Source organism: Bubalus kerabau, chromosome X, assembly GCF_029407905.1.
Source record: "Bubalus kerabau isolate K-KA32 ecotype Philippines breed swamp buffalo chromosome X, PCC_UOA_SB_1v2, whole genome shotgun sequence".
NCBI lineage: Eukaryota > Metazoa > Chordata > Mammalia > Artiodactyla > Bovidae > Bubalus > Bubalus kerabau.
Genome location: NC_073647.1, coordinates 81,566,214 through 81,584,124, shown reverse-complemented (window position 1 = coordinate 81,584,124; position 17,911 = coordinate 81,566,214). Strand labels below are relative to the sequence as shown.

Below are 17,911 nucleotides of genomic sequence, written 5' to 3'. Positions count from 1 at the left end.
ATATAAATGTTTCAATGCTATTCTCTCAAATAAACCCACCCTCATCTTCTCCCACAGAGTCCAAAAGTCTGTTCGCTAAACCTGTGTCTCTTTTACTGTCTTGCATGTAGGGTCATCATTACATTTTTTTTTTTTAATTCCGTGTATCTGCCTTAATATACTGTATTGGTGTTTTTCTTTCTGACTTACTTCACTCTGTATAATAGGCTCCAGTTTCATCCACCTCATCATAACTGATTCAAATGCATTCTTTTTAATAGCTGAATAATATTTCATTGTGTATATGTACCACAGCTTTCTTATCCATTCATCTGCTGATGGACATCTAGGTTGCTTTCATGTCCTGGCTATTGTAAACAGTGGAACGATGAACATTGTGTTACATGTGTCTCCTTCAATTCTGGTTTCCTCGGTATATATGCCCAGCAGCTTGATTGCTGGGTCATATAGTAGTTCTAGTTCCAGTTTTTTAAGGAATCTCCACACTGTTCTCCACAGTGGCTGTAGTAATTTGCATTCCCACCAACAGTTTAAGAGGGTTCCCTTTTCTCCACACTCTCTCCAGCATTTATTGCTTGTAGACTTTTGGATAGCAGCTATTCTGACGGGTGTGAGATGGTACTTCATTGTGCTTTTGATTTTCATTGTTCTGATAATGAATGATGTTGAGCATCTTTTCATGTGTTTGTTATCCATCTGTATGTCTTCTTTGGAGAAACATCTGTTTAGTTCTTTGGACCATTTTTTGATTGTGTCATTTATATTTTCTGGAATTGAGCTATAGGAGCTGCTTGTATAATTTGGAGATAAATTCTTTGTCAGTTCCTTCATTTGCTATTATTATCTCCCATTCTGAATGCTGCCTTTTCACCATGCTTATAGTTTCCTTTGCTGTGCAAAAGCTTTTAGGTTTAATTAGGTCCCATTTGTTTAATTTTGCTTGTATGTCCATTACTCTGGGAGGTAGGTCATAGAGATTGTGCTATGATTTATGTCAGACAGTGTTTTGCCTATGTTTTCCTCTAGGAGGTTTATAGTTTCTGGTCTTACGTTTAGATCTTTAATCCATGTTGAGTTGATTATTATGTATGGTGTTAGAAAGTGTTCTAGTTTCATTCCTTTACAAGTGGTTGACCAGTTTTCCCAGAGCCACTTGTGATAGAGATAGCCTTTTATTCATTGTATATTCTTGCCTCCTTTGTCAAAGATAAGGTATCCATAGGTGCGTGGATTTATCTCTGGAGTTATTTTGTTCCACTGATCTATATTTCTGTCTTTGTGCCAGTACCATACTGTCTTGATGACTGCAGCTTTGTAGTATAGTCTGAAGTCAGGCAGGTCGATTCCTCCAGTTTCATTCTTCTTTCTCAAGATTGCTTTGGCTAGTAGAGATTTTTTTTTTTCCATAAAGATTGTGAAATTATTTGCTCTACTTCTCTGAAAAATACCGTTGGTAGCTTGATAGGGATTGCATTAAATCTGTAGATTGCTTTGGGTAGTGTACTCATTTTCACTATACTTATTATTCTGATGCAAGAACATAGTATATTTCTCCATGTATTAGTGTCCTCTTTTATTTCGTTCATCAGTGTTTTATATTTTTCTATATATAGGTCTTTTGTTTCTTTAGGTAGATTTATTCCTAAGTATTTTATTCTTTTCTTTGCAATGGTGAATGGAATTGTTTCCTTAATTTCTCTTTCTGTTTTCTCATTGTTAGTGTATAGGAATGCAAGGGATTCCTGTGTGTTAATTTTATATCCTGCAACTTTACTTATTCATTGATTAGCTCTAGTAATTTTCTGCTGGAGTCTTTAGGGTTTTCTAAGTAGAGGATCATGTCATCTGCAAACAGTGAGTTTTACTTCTTCTTTTCCAATCTGGATTCCTTTTATGTCTTTTTCTTCTCTGATTGCTGTGGCTAAAACTTCCAAAATATGTTGAATAGTAGTGGTGAGAGTGGGTACCCTTGTATTGTTCCTGACTTTAGGGGAACTGATTGCAATTTGTCACCATTGAGGATAATGTTTGCTGGAGATTTATCATCTATGGCATGTATTATGATGAAGTATGTTCCTTCTCTGCCTGCTTTCTGGAGGGTTTTTATCATAAATGGATGTTGAATTTTGTCAAAGGCTTTCTCTGCGTCTATTGAGATAATCATGTGGTTTTTATTTTTTAATTTACTAATATGGTGTACCACATTGATTGATGTGTGAATATTGAAGAATGCTTGCATTACTTTGATAAAGCCCACTTGGTCATGAAGTATGACCTTTTTAATATGTTGTTGGATTCTGTTTGCTAGAATTTTGTTAAGGATTTTTGGATCTATGTACATCAGTAATATTGGCATGTAGTTTTCTTTTTTTGTGGCATGTTTGTCACGTTTTGGTATTAGGGTGATGGTGGCCTCATATAATGAGTTTGCAAGTTTACCTTCCTCTGCAATTTTCTGGAAGGGTTTGAGTCAGATAGGTGTTAGCTCTTCTCTAAATTTTTGGTACAATTCAGCTGTGAAGCTGGCTGTTCTGGGCTTTTGTTTGCTGGAAGATTTCTGATTACAGTTTTAATTTCCATGCTTCTGATGGCTCTGTTAAGATTTTCTGTTTCTTCCTGGTTCAGGTTTGGAAAGTTATACTTTTCTAAGAATTTGTCCATTTCTTCCTAGTTGTCCATTTTATTGACATATAATTGCTGATAGTAGTCTCTTATGATCCTTTGTATTTCTGTGTTGTCTGTTGTGATTTCTCCATTTTCATTTCTAATTTTGTTGATTTGATTCTTCTCCCTTTTTTTCTCGATGAGTCTGGCTAATGGTTTGTCTATTTTACTTATCTTCTCAAAGAACCAGCCTTTGGCTTTGTTGATTTTTGCTGTTCTCCTTTGTTTTTTGTTTTCCATTAATTTCTGCCCTAGTTTTTATGATTTCTTTCTTTCTACTAACCCTGGGGTTCTTCATTTCTTCTTTTGTTACTTGCTTTAGGTGTAGAGTTAGGTTGGTTATTTGATTTTTCTCTTGTTTTTTGAGATAAGCTTGTATTGCTATGAACCTTCCCCTTAGAACTGCTTTTACTGAATCCCATAAGTTTGGGTTTTTGTATTTATTTTTTATTCGGTTCTATGCATATTTTTATTTCTTTTTTGACTTATTCTGTGATTTGTGGGTTACTCAGAAGTGTGTTTTTTAGCCTCCATATGTTTCTATTTTTATGTTTGTTTGTTTTTTTCCTGTAGTTGACATCTAATCTTACTGCATTGTGATCAGAAAAGATGCTTGGAATGATTTCAACTTTTTTTGAATTTACCAAAGCTAGATTTACGGCCCAGGATGTGATCTATCCTGGACAAGGTTCCATGTGTACTTGAGAAAAATGTGAAACTCATTGTTTTGGGGTGAAATGTCCTGTAGATATCAATTAGGTCTAACTGGTCCATTATATCATTTAAAGTTGTGTGCTAATTTTCTGTTTAGTTGATCTATCCATAGGTGTGAGTGGGGTGTTAAAGTCTCCCAGTATTATTGTGTTACTGTTAATTTCCCGTTTCATATTTCTTAGCATTTCCTTACATATTGTGGTGCTCCTATGTTGGGTTTGTATATATTTATAATTGTTATATCTTCTTCATGGATTGATCCTTTGATCATGATGCAGTGTCTTTTGTCTCTTTTCACAGCCTTCATTTCAAAAGTCTATTTTATCTGATATGAGTATTGCTCTTTCTACTTTCTTTTGATCTTCATTTGCTTGAAATCTTTTTTCAGCCCTTCACTTTCAGTCTGTAAGTGTCCCTTGTGTTGAGGTGTGTCTCTTGTAGACAGCATATATAGTGGCCATTTTTTTTTTTAATCCATTCAGCCAGTCTTTGTCTTTTGGTTGGGGCATTTAACACATTTACCTTTAAGGTAATTATTGATAATTATGATCCCGTTGCCATTGACTTTGCCAATGACTTGCCATTGACAAGCCTTTTCTGTGTTTCCTGTCTAGAGAAGATTCTTTAGCATTTGTTGAAGAGCTGGTTTGGTGGTGCTGAATTCTCTCAGATTTTGCTTGTCTGTAAAGTTTCTGATTCTCCTTCATATTTGAATGAAATCCTTGCTGGGTACAGTAATCTGGGTTGTAGGTTTTTCTCTTTCATTACTTTAAGTATGTCCTGCCATTCCTTTCTGGGCTGAAGAGTTTCTATTGAAAGATCAGCTGTTATCCTTATGGGAATCCCCTTGTGTATTGTCTGTTGTTTTTCCCTTGCTGCTTGTAATATTTGTTCTTTGTGTTTGATCTTCAAGACACATATTCATTAATTTGATTAATATGTGTCTTGGGGTGTTTCACCTTGGTTTTATCCTGTTTGGGACTCTCTGGGTTTCTTGGACTTGGGTGACTATTTCCTTCCCCAAATTAGGGAAGTTTTCAGCTATTATCTTCTCAAGTATTTTCTCATGGCCTTTATTTTTGTCCTCTTCTTCTGGGACTCCTATGATTAGAATGCTGGGGCATTTGAAATGGTCGCAGAGGTCTCTGAGATTGTTATCATTTTTTTTCAATTATTATTTTCTTTTTCCCTCTCTGCTTCATTTATTTTCACCATTCTATTTCCACCTCACTTATCCTTTCTTCTGCCTCAGTTATTCTACTGTTGCTTCCCTCCAGAGTGTTTCTGATCTCAGTCCTTGCATTATTCATTATTGATTGACTCTTCTTTCTTTTTTCTAGGTCCTTGATAAACATTTCTTGCATCTTTTCAATCCTTGTCTCCAGACTATTTATCTGTAACTCCATTTTGTTTTCAAGATTTTGGATCATTTTTACTACAATTATTCTGAATTATTTTTAGGTAGACTCCCTATCTCCTCACTTTTTTTTTTTTTTTTTTTTTGGTTTTGTGGACATTTATCATGTTCCTTTACCTGCTGAATATTATCTACCTTTTCTTCTTGTTTAGATTGCTGTGTTTGGGGTGGCCTTTCTGTATGCTGGAAGTTTGTGTTTTCTCTTTATTGTGGAGGTTCCTCCATGTGGGTTGAGTTGGATGAGCAGCTTGTCGATGTTGCCTGGTTAGGGAATATTTCATTGGTGTTATGGTGGGTGGAGCTGGACCTCTTCTCTCTGGGGTTCAATGAAGTATCCAGTAGTGAGTTTTGAGGTGTATATGGGTTTCTTGTGACTTTTGGCCGCCTGTATTTTAATGCTCAGGGTTATGTTCCTGCGTTGTTGGAGAATTAGTGTGGTATGTCTTGATCTGGAACTTGTTGGCTCTTGGGTAGCACTTGTTTTCAGTGTAGGTATGGAGGCTTTTGAACGAACCCTTGTGAATTAATATTCCTGGAGTCAGGAGTTTTTTGGTGGTCTCAAGTTTTGGATTTAAGCCTCCTGCCTCTGCCTTTTAGTCTTATTCTTACAGTAGCCTCAAGACTTCTACATCCATATAGCACCCGTGATAAAACATCTAGGTTCATGGGGAAAAGATTCTCCACAGTGAGGGATACCCAGAGAGGTTTACAGAGTTACAGGGAGAAGAGACGACAGAGGAAGGAGATAGAGGTGAACAGGAGGAGAAGAGGGGAAATCAAAAAGAGAAAGAGCAATTGAGCCAGTAATCAATTCCCTATGTGCTCTCCACAATCTGGAACATCCAGAGAGGTTCACAGAGTTACACAGAAAAGAAAAGAAAGAGGAAGGAGATAGAAGTAACCAGGAGGAGAAGGAGTCAAAAGGAAAGAGACAGATCTAGCCATTAATGAGTTCCCTAAGTGTTCTCCACAGCCCAGAAAACCCAAAGAGATTCACAGAGTTGGGTAGAGAAGAGAAGAGGGAGGGTGGAGATAAGAGGTGACTTGGGCAAGAAGAAGGAGAGTATAGGGGAAGAGAGAAATCAAGCCAGTAATCACACTCCAAAGTACAAATGGGTACTGAAGATTGGATTCTTAAATGTACAAAATTGATAACAAATATCAAAAATCAAAGGTTAAAAATCTAGAGTGGAGTTTAGACTCTCAAAAACACAATATTAAAAAAACAACAAAATCACAAAAATTATAAAAAATATATATATGAAGTTTCCTTTAAAAATAGGGTTATTTTGCAAGATAATTGTAGGTTATAAAAATGAAAATTAAAGGAGTAATAAAGAATTTAAAAATTAAAAAAGTAAAAATTAGAAAATGATAATAGTAAAATATATCTAGGAGTTTCTCTGGAGTTGTTGAGGGTCAGTTCAGTTTCAGATAGTTCCTTGTTCCAGCTTGTACTTCTCAAGGTCCACAGGCCCCTTCCAATGTAGTCAGGGCTAACTATAGGGTTTTAATCTTTTGCACCTGTCACTTCCAAAGCAGTTCCCTCTTCTTTATTCATTTTGCCTTCTGTTTGCATGTCTCTTCAGTGTCTAATTTCCGCCCTGACACAAGGGGGCAAAGGTGGTCACTTATTTAGCCTCACTTGTTCAGTTGTGCTGTGGGCAGGGAGGAACCCTACAAACAAATATCACTTGTATGTGTGCGGAGTGCTCACAGTGCCTGGGCCACTCTGGGTTTGCCCCCACTCACAGTGTGTGTGCTTTCCCAGTCTACACTGCTCAGACTCCAGGTTGCTCTGCAGGGGAACTATGTAAAGTGGGCCCTGGGTTGCGTGCACTTCCCAGGTCTAAGCCACTCTCATTCAGGTTTTTGGGTACTCTACAAAGGCACAGATTCAGTTGTGCCTGCGTTTTGTGCCCTTCCCAGGTCTGAGCAGCTCAGGTGACCAAGTGCTTGGCGATCAGATGTGCAGTGCATCTTATCACCTCCCCAGTCCCATCCCCTCGGTTTCCTGGGTGCGTAGATAGAGTGCTGTCTCAGGTGTCCCATGTGTCTCCTCTGGGGAGCTGATCTCTGACTGCAGCCGTTCTGGCAGATGTCAACCGTTCAGGATCCCAGGAAGACTTGGTTAGCAACTGGAAGCCTGCTCACAGTTTGGTGGAGGATGCCGTCTCTGGGGCTGAGATTGCCCCTAGTCTTCCGTTTCTGGCTGTCACCTACCTGCCTCTCTACCTCCAGCATGGGGAGGGGCCAGTCTGCAGCCTGCTAACTCTCCTCTGATATTCACTGAATCCTTTGTTCTGTGATCAGTCCAGGCTGTGCCTTGGAGCTTTACACGGGAACGTTCTCTCTCTCTCCCACTTTTATTTTCCTCTCTCTCTCAGGCTATCCCACAGTTTGGGTTGCTATCTCACGTTAGCTCCCTAAGATCGTCCTCAGGGCATTCATGCCCAGTCCTTGCCCTAAACATGCAGCCCGTGCCTGTCTGTTCAACCCCCGCTCGCTGCTGGCGGACGTGAGCATCTGGGCTATTTCTCCACTGGGAGTTCCAGTTAGGCATGTAATCTGTGGGTTTTTGTTTTTTTCCTCCTGGATATGTTGCTCTCCGAGATTCCAAAACTACCCACAGACCCACCGGTGAGAAGTTTTCCTGGTGTTTGGAAACATCTCCTCCTTCACGACTCCCTCCCCAGGACAGGTATCCGTTCATAACTCCTTTGTCTCTTTTTTTATCTTTTATATTTTGTCCTATCTCCTTTCAAAGAGAATGGGCTGCCTTTCTGGGTGCCTGGTGTCCTCTGCCAGCATTCAGAAGCTGTTTTGTGGAATTTGCTCATCATTCAAATGATCTTTCAGTGAATTTGTAGGGAAGAAGGTGGTCTCCCCATCCTATTTCTCCACCATCTTAGGACCATCCCGTCCATGCAATTTTCCAAACAAGAATACTGGAGTGGGTTGTCATTTCCTCCTCCAGGGTATCTTCCTGACCCAGGGATCAAACCCACATCTCCTGCATGGCAGGTGTATTCTTTACCACTGAGTCACCTAGGAAGCCCCTAGCTATCTTATAATAGTTGCATTAATCACCATGGAGGGTATAAAGATGAACATTTGTTATCCAGCTTCAGTTTTTAGCATTTTTATCATCATCTGATAAAAGTCCAGTGAAATAGCATAACTGCTTCTTAGGAACTTAACTGCATTGTTATTAATTTACTTTGTAACATTTTGTCAGTCAAATGCCTACTATATGCTCAACATAAAGCTAAAGTGAAGTCGCTCAGTCTTCTCCAACTCTTTGTGACCCCGTGGACTGTAGCCTACCAGGCTCCTCCATCCATGTGATTTTCCAGGCAAGAACACTGGAATGGGTTGCCATTTCTTTCTCCAGGATGCTCAACATAAATTATAATAAATGCATAAATGTATAATACCTTAAACTTATATAGCAGCTTTCACTCTTTCAAATACCATTAGTTTAAAAATAATAATAGCATCTGATACAGAGTGTCAACTGCCATGCTATACAAATCACATGAATTATTACCTCTAATCCCATTTACCATTGTTATCCCCCTTTACTGATAATAGCTGAACTTTATATCTCACAGCCAGGAACCATTTCATGCATTTTGCATGTGTGCTCAGTCACACTTGCCTCTTTGCAACCCCGTGGACTATATAACCCACCAGGCTCCTCTGCTCATGGAATTTTCCAAGCAAGAATACTAGAGTGGTGTTCCATTTCCTTCTCCAGTGGAATCTTCCCAACCCAAGGATCGAATCCACATCTCTTGCATCTCCTGCATTGGTAGGCAGATTCTTTGCTGCTGCACCACCTGGAATCCTTCCCTGCAGTTTACATATACTAATTTGTTAGCACCAAATCATTAGTGCTAATTAATTAATACTAGTTCACTACTTTTATGTGTATTAATTCTTTAAAACCTCACAGTAACCCTAGGAAGTAAGCAGTATTATATATATTTTACCAATGAAGAAACTGAGCCACAAGGAAGTTATGTAACTAAGCTAACACAATAAATGAATCAGGCTGTGAATCCATGTTTCCAAGTCTTTGCTGTTAAAGACATACTATCTTTCAGCTCTAAGAGATATGTGAAAACTGAAACTGAAAATCACTCAGTCGTGTTAGTTGCTCAGTTATGTCCAACTCTTTGTGACCACATGAACTTCAGCTCACCAGGTTCCTCTGCCCATGGAATTCTCCAGGCCAGAATACTGGAATGGATAGCCGTTCCCTTCTCTAAAGATATGTACTATCTTATATGTAGTTTTACACTGAGAAAAGTGAAGCTAAGGTGTTCTAGTGACTTACCCTGGACTTTGACCCTAGGTTTATCTGACTCCAGAGCCTAAGTTCTTCAGTTCAGTTCAGTTCAGTCACTCAGTTGTGTCCAACTCTTTGTGACCCCATGGACTGCAGCACTCCAGGCTTCCCTGTCCATCACCATCTCCCGGAGCTTGGTCAAGCTCATGTCCATAGAGTCAGTGATGCCATCCAACCATCTCACACCCTATTGTCCCCTTCTCCTCCTGTCTTCAATCTTTCCCAGCATCAGGGTCTTTTCAAATGAGTCAGTTCTTTGTATCAGATGGCCAAAGTATTAGAATTTCAGCTTCAACATCAGTCCTTCCAATGAATATTCAGGACTGATTTCATTTAGGATTGACTGGTTGCATCTCCTTGCAGTTCTTAATCAGTTTTATTATGTTACTCGTATCTCAACCCTCATTTTACCTCATGTTCTCTAATTTAGAAAGAACTAATGAGATAGGACACAGTGAGCCTCTGAGCTAGACACCTGGTATTTATCAGATATAGTAAAACTGAGCCTTTGTTTCTCACTCAGACACTTCAAGGACAAAGCTGGTGGCAAAAGCTGAGCTCTGCTAAAGCAAGAGGATAAAATGCCCACTCCTGAGATCAAGGAGGGCTTCTCTGTCCTCACATGTACAGGAAGGCTTCTGGGGGATCAAAAAAGGAGGGGACCCCATCCCTTAGTAATTGTGGACATGCACCCATAGGCCTCTGTGGTGGAATCCATCTCACAAAACAATTGCACAAGCATCTTGGGAAGTGTCCATGGACCAGTCAGGCATGTAGAAAGAAACAAGATAATTGGCCAAAGGTAAACAAAGACCAGGAAGGACTGTCCTCTATCACTGATTTACATTACCTCCTTACTGCACTCCTCCTCACTCAGGATGCCTGTACTCCTCTCCTGCTGTGTCTCTGCCTGGTTTCTGACTTACTGCACTCCTCCTCATTAGAGAGTGTGCCCATACCCTTTCTCTATGGATGTATATCTCTACCCTGCTTCTTAATTAGATAAACAAACTGTTTTCCTGTGTACTCTCCCATACATCGTGCTGAGTCTCTACTAATAAACTTTGTACCTATTTTTACAGTTTTTGCTTCCTTGAAACTTCTTGCTTTTAAACAGGGGCAAGAGCCAGGGCCACTTTGCTTCTAGCCTCTAGCCCCTGGTGGTCTAGTGATGAGGACTCCTGGTTTTCATCTGGGTTACCCAGGTTTAATTCCTGTGCAGGGAACTGAGATATCTCTTTAAGACTGCTCACTTCTCTCCTTCCAAGATTGCTATTACAGTATAGCTTACTGTACTTGCTTCAAAACCAAAGAAACTGAGGCTTAAATAGATTACTTCACTAAATGTCATGTAGGTATTTAGTGGCTAAGCTACAGCATAGAAAATCCTAGTCTAGTGTTATCTTGACCACAGCCATAGTTTCATAAAGTTTATAATCTAATTGAGATGAGACTATTATTACACATGAAAGTAATAGATTACTTTTTCAGATTTCTCTAAGATTTTGATGCATTTTAAATATTTGTTTAAATTACAGTCCAAATAATTGGACTGTAATTATCTAATTTATGGATCCTTAATATAAAACATGCATTGGTTAATCCACAGGTAGATAAAATCAAAATTTTTCTAGCTGCTTTCACCCATCTTCTGGTGTTGCATATTGAAAATATAAACTGATAAGCTAAATGTGATAAAAAGAAATCCCAGAAATAAAAATGAAGGTCATAGGTAAAGAAAAAGGTCTCTGTGTGCTGTTCATCTCATGTTCACTCCCAAATGAGAAAAGTCAGCTTGTGTGCATGCTATGTCTCTTCAGTCGTGTCTGACTCTGCGACTCTAAGGACTTCTATGGGATTCTCTGGGTAAGAATACTGGAGTGGGTTGCTGTGCCCTCCTCCAGGGGATCTTCCAAACCCAGGGATCAAACCCACATCTCCTACACTGGCAGTCGAATTCTTTTACCACTGAGCCACCAGGGAAGCCCTTGGTAAATCTTCCAGACCCAGAGTTAAGTTTATTTGCTCCTGAGACTGTGGACCCTAAATTATAATGATTTATTTTCTTAATCAAAGAACAGCTGGTTGCAAAAACTTTAGTTTATCTTTTTTTAAAAATGCATTACCTGAGAACAGTCCAAAACTCACTGATAATATTAACTCGCTTTCTTAACTTCTTTGCTAATAAGTCATAGTGATGTTTAGAATTTATGTTGCACTTTAAATTTTTACACCAAGTACTATCATTTTAGAATCATTGAACTGCAGTCTTCATTATGTCTGACATGAATGCATAGTCCTTGATCCTCCTCCATAGCCTATTCTTAGGCACTAAAAAAAAAAAAACAAAAACAAAAACAAAAACAAAAAAACTGTAGTAAAATATACATAACATAAAAGTTACTGTATCTACAATTTTTAAGTGTACAATTCAGTAGCAAGTGCCTTCACAATTTTCTGCAACCAATCTCCAAAACTTTTAATTGTGTTGTTGTTTTCAGTCTCTAAGTCATTTCTGACTCTTTGTGATGCCATGAACTGTAGCACGCCAGGCTCCTCTGTCCTCCACTGTCTTCCAGAGTTTGCTCAAACTCATGTCCACTGAGTCAGTGATGCTGTCTAACCATCTTATCCTCTGCTGCCCCCTTCTCCTTTTGCCTTCAATCTTTCCCAGCATCAGGGTCTTTCCCAATGTGTCAGATGTTCACATCAGGTGGCCAAAGTACAGGAGCTTCAGGAACAGTCCTTCCAATTAGCATTCAGGACTGATTTCCTTTAGGATTGACACATTTGATCTCCTTACCATCCAAGGGACTCCCTAGCACCACAATTTAAAAGCATCACTTCTTCCATACTCCGCCTTCTTTATGATTCAACTCTCACATCCGTACATGACTGCTAGAAATACCATAGCTTCACTATATGGACCTTTGTGAGTAAAGTGAAGTCTCTGCTTTTTAATATGCTGTCTGACTGTGCTCAGTTGTGTCCTACTCTTTGTGGCCACGTGGACTGTAGCCCACCAGGCTTCTCTGTCCATGGAATTTTCCAGCCAGAATACTGGGGTGAGGTGCCATTTCCTACTCCAGTATATCTTCCCCACCCAGGAATCGAACCCATGTATCTTGTGTCTCCTGCATTGGCAGGTGGATTCCTTACCACCAGTGCCACCTGGGAAGTCTAATATGCTATTAGACTTGTCATAGTTTCAGTTCAGTTCAGTTCAGTCGCTCAGTCATGTCCAACTCTTTGCGACCCCATGAATCCCAGCACGCCAGGCCTCCCTGTCCATCACCAACTCCCAGAGTTCACTCAGACTCACGTCCATTGAATCAGTGATGAAATCCAGCCATCTCATACTCTGTCGTCCCCCTCTCCTCCTGCCCCCAATCCCTCCCAAAATCAGTCTTTTCCAATGAGTCAACTCTTCACATGAGGTGGCCAAAGTACTGGAGTTTCAGCTTCGGCATCATTCCTAACAAAGAAATCTCAGGGCTGATCTCTTTCAGAATGGACTGGTTGGATCTCCTTGCAGTCCAAGGGACTCTCAAGAATCTTCTCCAACACCACAGTTCAAAAGCATCAATTCTTCAGTGCTCAGCCTTCTTCACAGTCCAACTCTCACATCCATACATGACCACTGGAAAAAAACATAGCCTTGATTAGACAGACCTTTGTTGGCAAAGCATATTCTGCTTTTGAATATGCTATCTAGGTTGGTCATAATTTTCCTTCCAAGGAGTAAGCATCTTTTAATTTCATGGCTGCAGTCACCATCTGCAGTGATTTTGTGGCCCCAAAAAATAAAGTCTGACACTGTTTTCCCATCTATTTCCCATGAAGTGATGGGACTGGATGCCATGATCTTCGTTTTCTGAATGTTGAGTTTTAAGCCAACTTTTTCACTCTCCACTTTCACTTTTATCAAGAGGCTTTTGAGTTCCTCTTCACTTTCTGCCATAAGGGTGGTGTCATCTGCATATCTGAGGTTATTGATATTTCTCCCAGCAATCTTGATTCCAGCTTGTGTTTCTTCCAGTCCAGCATTTCTCATGATGTACTCTGCATATAAGTTAAATAAGCAGGGTGACAATATATAGCCTTGACGTACTCCTTTTCCTATTTGGAACCAGTCTGTTGTTTCATGTCCAGTTCTAACTGTTGCTTCCTGACATACATACAGGTTTCTCAAGAGGCAGGTCAGGTGGTCTGGTATTCCCATCTTTTTCAGAATTTTCCACAGTTTATTGTGATCTACACAGTCAGAGGCTTTGGCATAGTCAATAAAGCAGAAGTAGATGTTTTTATGGAACTCTCTTGCTTTTTTGATGAACCAGTGGATGTTGGCAATTTGATCTCTGGTTCCTCTGCCTGGAAAATCCCACGGACAGAGGAGCCTCATAGGCTACAGTTCATGGGGTCGCAAAGAGTTGGACACGACTGAGCGAGTTCACTTTTCACTTTCCTCTGCCTTTTCTAAAACTAGCTTAAACATCAGGAAGTTCATGATTCATGTATTGCTGAAGCCTGGCTTGGAGAATTTTGAGCATTACTTTACTAGCATGTGAGATGAGTGCAATTGTGCGGTAGTTTGGGCTTTGACATTGCCTTTCTTTGGGATTGGAATGAAAACTAATCTTTTCCAGTCCTGTGGCCACTGCTGAGTTTTCCAAATTTGCTGGCAGATTGAGTGCAGCACTTTCACAGCATCATCTTTCAGGATTTGGAATAGCTCAACTGTAATTCCATCACCTCCACTAGCTTTTTTCTTAGTGATGATTCCTAAGGCCCTCTTGACTTCACATCCCAGGAATGTCTGGCTCTAGATGAGTGGTCACAGCATCGTTATTATCTTGGTCATGAAGATCTTTTTTATACAGTTCTGTGTATTCTTGCTACCTCTTCTTAGTATCTTCGGCTTCTGTTAGGTCCATACCATTTCTGTCCTTTATCGAGCACATCTTTGCATAAAATGTTCCCTTAGTATCTCTAATTTTCTTGAAGAGATCTATAGTCTTTCCCATTCTGTTGTTTTTCTCTATTTCTTTGCATTGATCGTTGAGGAAGGCTTTCTTACCTCTTCTTGCTATTCTTTGGAAGTCTGTATTCAGATGCTTATATCTTTCCTTTTCTCCTTTGCTTTTCACCTCTCTTCTTTTCACAGCTATTTGTAAGGCCTTCCCAGACAGCCATTTTGCTTTTTTGCATTTCTTTTCCATGGGGATGGTCTTGATCCCTGTCTTCTGTACAACGTCACGAACCTCATTCCATAGTTCATCAGGCGTTCTATCTATCAGATCTAGGCCCTTAAATCTATTTCTCACTTCCACTGTATAATCATAAGGGATTTGATCTAGGTCATACCTGAATGGTCTAGTGGTTTTCCCTACTTTCTTCAATTTAAGTCTGAATTTGGCAATAAGGAGTTCATGCTCTGAGCCACCGTCAGCTCCTGGTCTTGTTTTTGTTGACTCTATAGAGCTTCTCCATCTTTGGCTGCAAAGAATATAATCAATCTGATTTCGGTGTTGACCATCTGGTGATGTCCATGTGTAGAGTCTTCTCTTGTGTTGTTGGAAGAGGGTGTTTGCTATGACCAGTGCATTTTCTTGGCAAAACTCTCTTAGTCTTTGCCCTGCTTCGTTCCGTATTCCAAGGCCAAATTTGCCTGTTACTCCAGGTGTTTCTGGACTTCCTACTTTTGCATTCCAGTCCCCTATAATGAAAAGGACATCTTTTTTGGGTGTTAGTTCTAAAAGGTCTTGGAGGTCTTCATAGAACTGTTCACCTTCAGCTTCTTCAGCATTACTGGTTGGGGCATAAACTTGGATTACTGTGATATTGAATGGTTTGCGTTGGAAATGAACAGAGATCATTGTGTCGTTTTTGAGATTGCATCCAAATACTGCATTTCAGACTCTTTTGTTGACCATGATGGCTACAACATTTCTTCTGAGGGATTCCTGCCCGCAGTAGTAGATATAATGGTCATCTGAGTTAAATTCACCCATTCCAGTCCATTTTATTTCACTGATTCCTAGATTGTCAACATTCACTCTTGCCATGTCTTGTTTGACCACTTCCAATTTGCCTTGATTCATTGACCTGACATTCCAGGTTCCTATGCAATATTGCTCTTTACAGCATCGGACCTTACTTCTATCACCAGTCACCTCCACAGCTGGGTATTCTTTTTGCTTTGGCTCCATCCCTTCATTCTTTCTGGAGTTATTTCTCCACTGATCTCCAGTAGTATACTGAGCACCTACTGACCTGGGGAGTTCCTCTTTCAGTATCCTATCATTTTGCCTTTTCATACTGTTCATGGGATTCTCAAGGCAAGAATACTGAAGTGGTTTACCATTCCCTTCTCCAGTGGACCACATTCTGTCAGATCTCTCCACCATGACCCACCCGTCTTGGTTTGCCCCAAGGGCATGGCTTAGTTTCATTGAGTTAGACAAGGCTGTGGTCCTATTGTGACTAGATTGACTAGTTTTCTGTCATAGTTTGCTTCCAAGGAATAAGTGTCTTTTAATTTCATGGCTACAGTCACAATCCACAGTGATTTTGGAGCCCAGGAAAATAAAATCTGTCACCACTTCCACTTTTCCCCCTTCTATTTGCCATGAAGTAATGGGACTGGATGCCATGATCTTAGTTTTTTGAATGTTGAGTTTCAATCCTTTTTCACTCTCCTCTTTCACCCTCATCGAGAGGCTCTTTAGTTCCTCTTCAATTTCTGCCATTGGATTGGTATCACCTGCATATCTGACCATATCATATCAATTGTTGCTATTTCTCCTAGCTCTCTTGATTCCTCCTTCTGATTCATCCAGTCTAGCATTTTGCATGATGTACTATGCATATAAGTTAAATAAACAGGGTAACAATATACAGTCTTGTCATACTCCTTTCCTAATTTTGAACCAGTTTGTTGTTCCATGTCTGATTTAACTATTGCTTCTTAACCTGCATATAGGTTTCTCAGGAGCCATGTAAGGTGGTCTGGTACTCCTGTCTCTTTAAGAATTTAATTAATTTAAAAGTTACAAAACTAAAACTCTGTCCCCATCAAAAAATAAACTTCCCCTTTCCCCATTTCACCCAAGCCCTGCTAACTACCATCATACTCATTGTCTCTGTAATTTTGACTAGTCTAAGTATCCCAGCAAAGACCCTGATGCTGGGAAAGATTGAGGGCAGGAGGAGAAGGGGATGACAGAGGATGAGATGGTTGGATGGCATCACCGACTCAATGGACATGGCTTTCGGTGGACTCCGGGAGTTGGTGATGGACAAGGAAGCCTGGCATGCTGCGGTTCATGGGGTTGCAAAGAGTCAGACATGACTGAGTGACTGAACTGAAGTATCTCATATAAATATTAATCTCAAATGCAGTAGTTGTCTTTTTGTGCGTGGCTTCTTTCAGTTAGCATAATGTCCTTGGGGTTGATCCATATTGTTTCATATGTCAGAATTTTCTCGCTTTTTAAGGCTAAAGAATGTTGGATATACCACAATTTGCTTGTCTGTTAGCTGTTGATGGACATTTGGGTAACTTTCACATTTTGGCTAATGTGAATAATGCCAAACAAGGTTGTAAAAATATATCTTGGAGATTTTGTTTTCAATTCTTTTGGGTATATACTCAGAAGTAGAATTTTTGGTATGTAAAGTAATTAAATGGCAACCCACTCCAGTATTCTTGCCTGTAGAATCCCATGGATGGAGGAGCCTGGTGGGCTACAGTCCATGGGGTCGCAAAGAGTCAGACACGACTGAGCGACTTCACTTTCACTTTCAAAGTAATTCTAATTTTCATTGTTTTAGGATCTGCCATATTGTTTTTTATAATCGCTGTACCATTTTACCTGCCCACCCACAGTTCATAAGGGTCTAATTTCTCCACATCCTCACCAACATTTGTCACTTTTTGTGTTTTGATAATATTCATCCCATGGGTGCTTATTAGCCAATTTTATAGCCAGTATTTCATTAATTAGGACAAGAACTCGCTACAAATTCTTTTAGAGTTAACTGAGAATCTATTGAATATTTATATGGGGCAAAAATATCACCAGTATATACTAGAATATCATTAAGTTCATTTTCAATATTGTTTTAATAAACTCCAAGAAAATTGGATCACCGTTACGAATATATATTTGAAGAAAAATAGTATTATCAGAATGTTTTTTCACTTCAGAATCATATAGTATAAAGTTTTACCTTCTATAATCTTACTTTTTAGGAATTGGAAAATAATTGAGTCTATTTAATATATTCATAGGTTTTTGGAGGCCTATTTTTCTATCACCTCCACATAGCCAAAGAAGGGAAACTGAAGAACAACACTCTGTGCAAGAAATTGATAACAAAGGTGAGTATATTCAATAGAAATTGCCAAAGGATTTTATACATTTTATTCAATATTCAGAAAATTTTAAGCCCGACTTCTTATATTTGGGATCTCTAAGACAATATCCAAGTCCAATAATTCTCTAGAAGGATTCACTGAACTAAGCACATAATAATACTCAAAGCTATGATTTATTACAATGAAAGGATACAAAATAAAATAAAATTAATAAAAGGAAAAGGCATATGGTTTGAAGTCTAGTGGAAGTATTAATACAAGGTTCTAAAGTCCACTCCCATTGGAGTCACACAAGACTCATCTAATTTATCCACCAAAAATTATGATGACATGTATGAAATGTTGTCTACCAGGAAAGCTCACTAGAGTTATCAGGGCCCAG

The 17,911-nt window shown here is 39.4% G+C and overlaps 1 protein-coding gene across 14 annotated transcripts in view; it reads left to right on the top strand.

Moving 5' to 3' along the window:
• Positions 1-17,911, top strand: part of LOC129640338 (uncharacterized) — a 478,862-nt gene that overhangs the window by 444,517 nt on the left and 16,434 nt on the right. For all 14 annotated transcript variants that reach the window (XR_008708748.1, XM_055565608.1, XM_055565611.1 and 11 more), the window contains one exon: positions 17,443-17,532. Coding sequence is in view for 13 of the 14 variants with exons in the window: in XM_055565608.1 (XP_055421583.1) it covers positions 17,443-17,532 (90 nt within the window). In the remaining variant the exon portion in view is untranslated. The remainder of the gene's footprint in view (positions 1-17,442; positions 17,533-17,911) is intronic.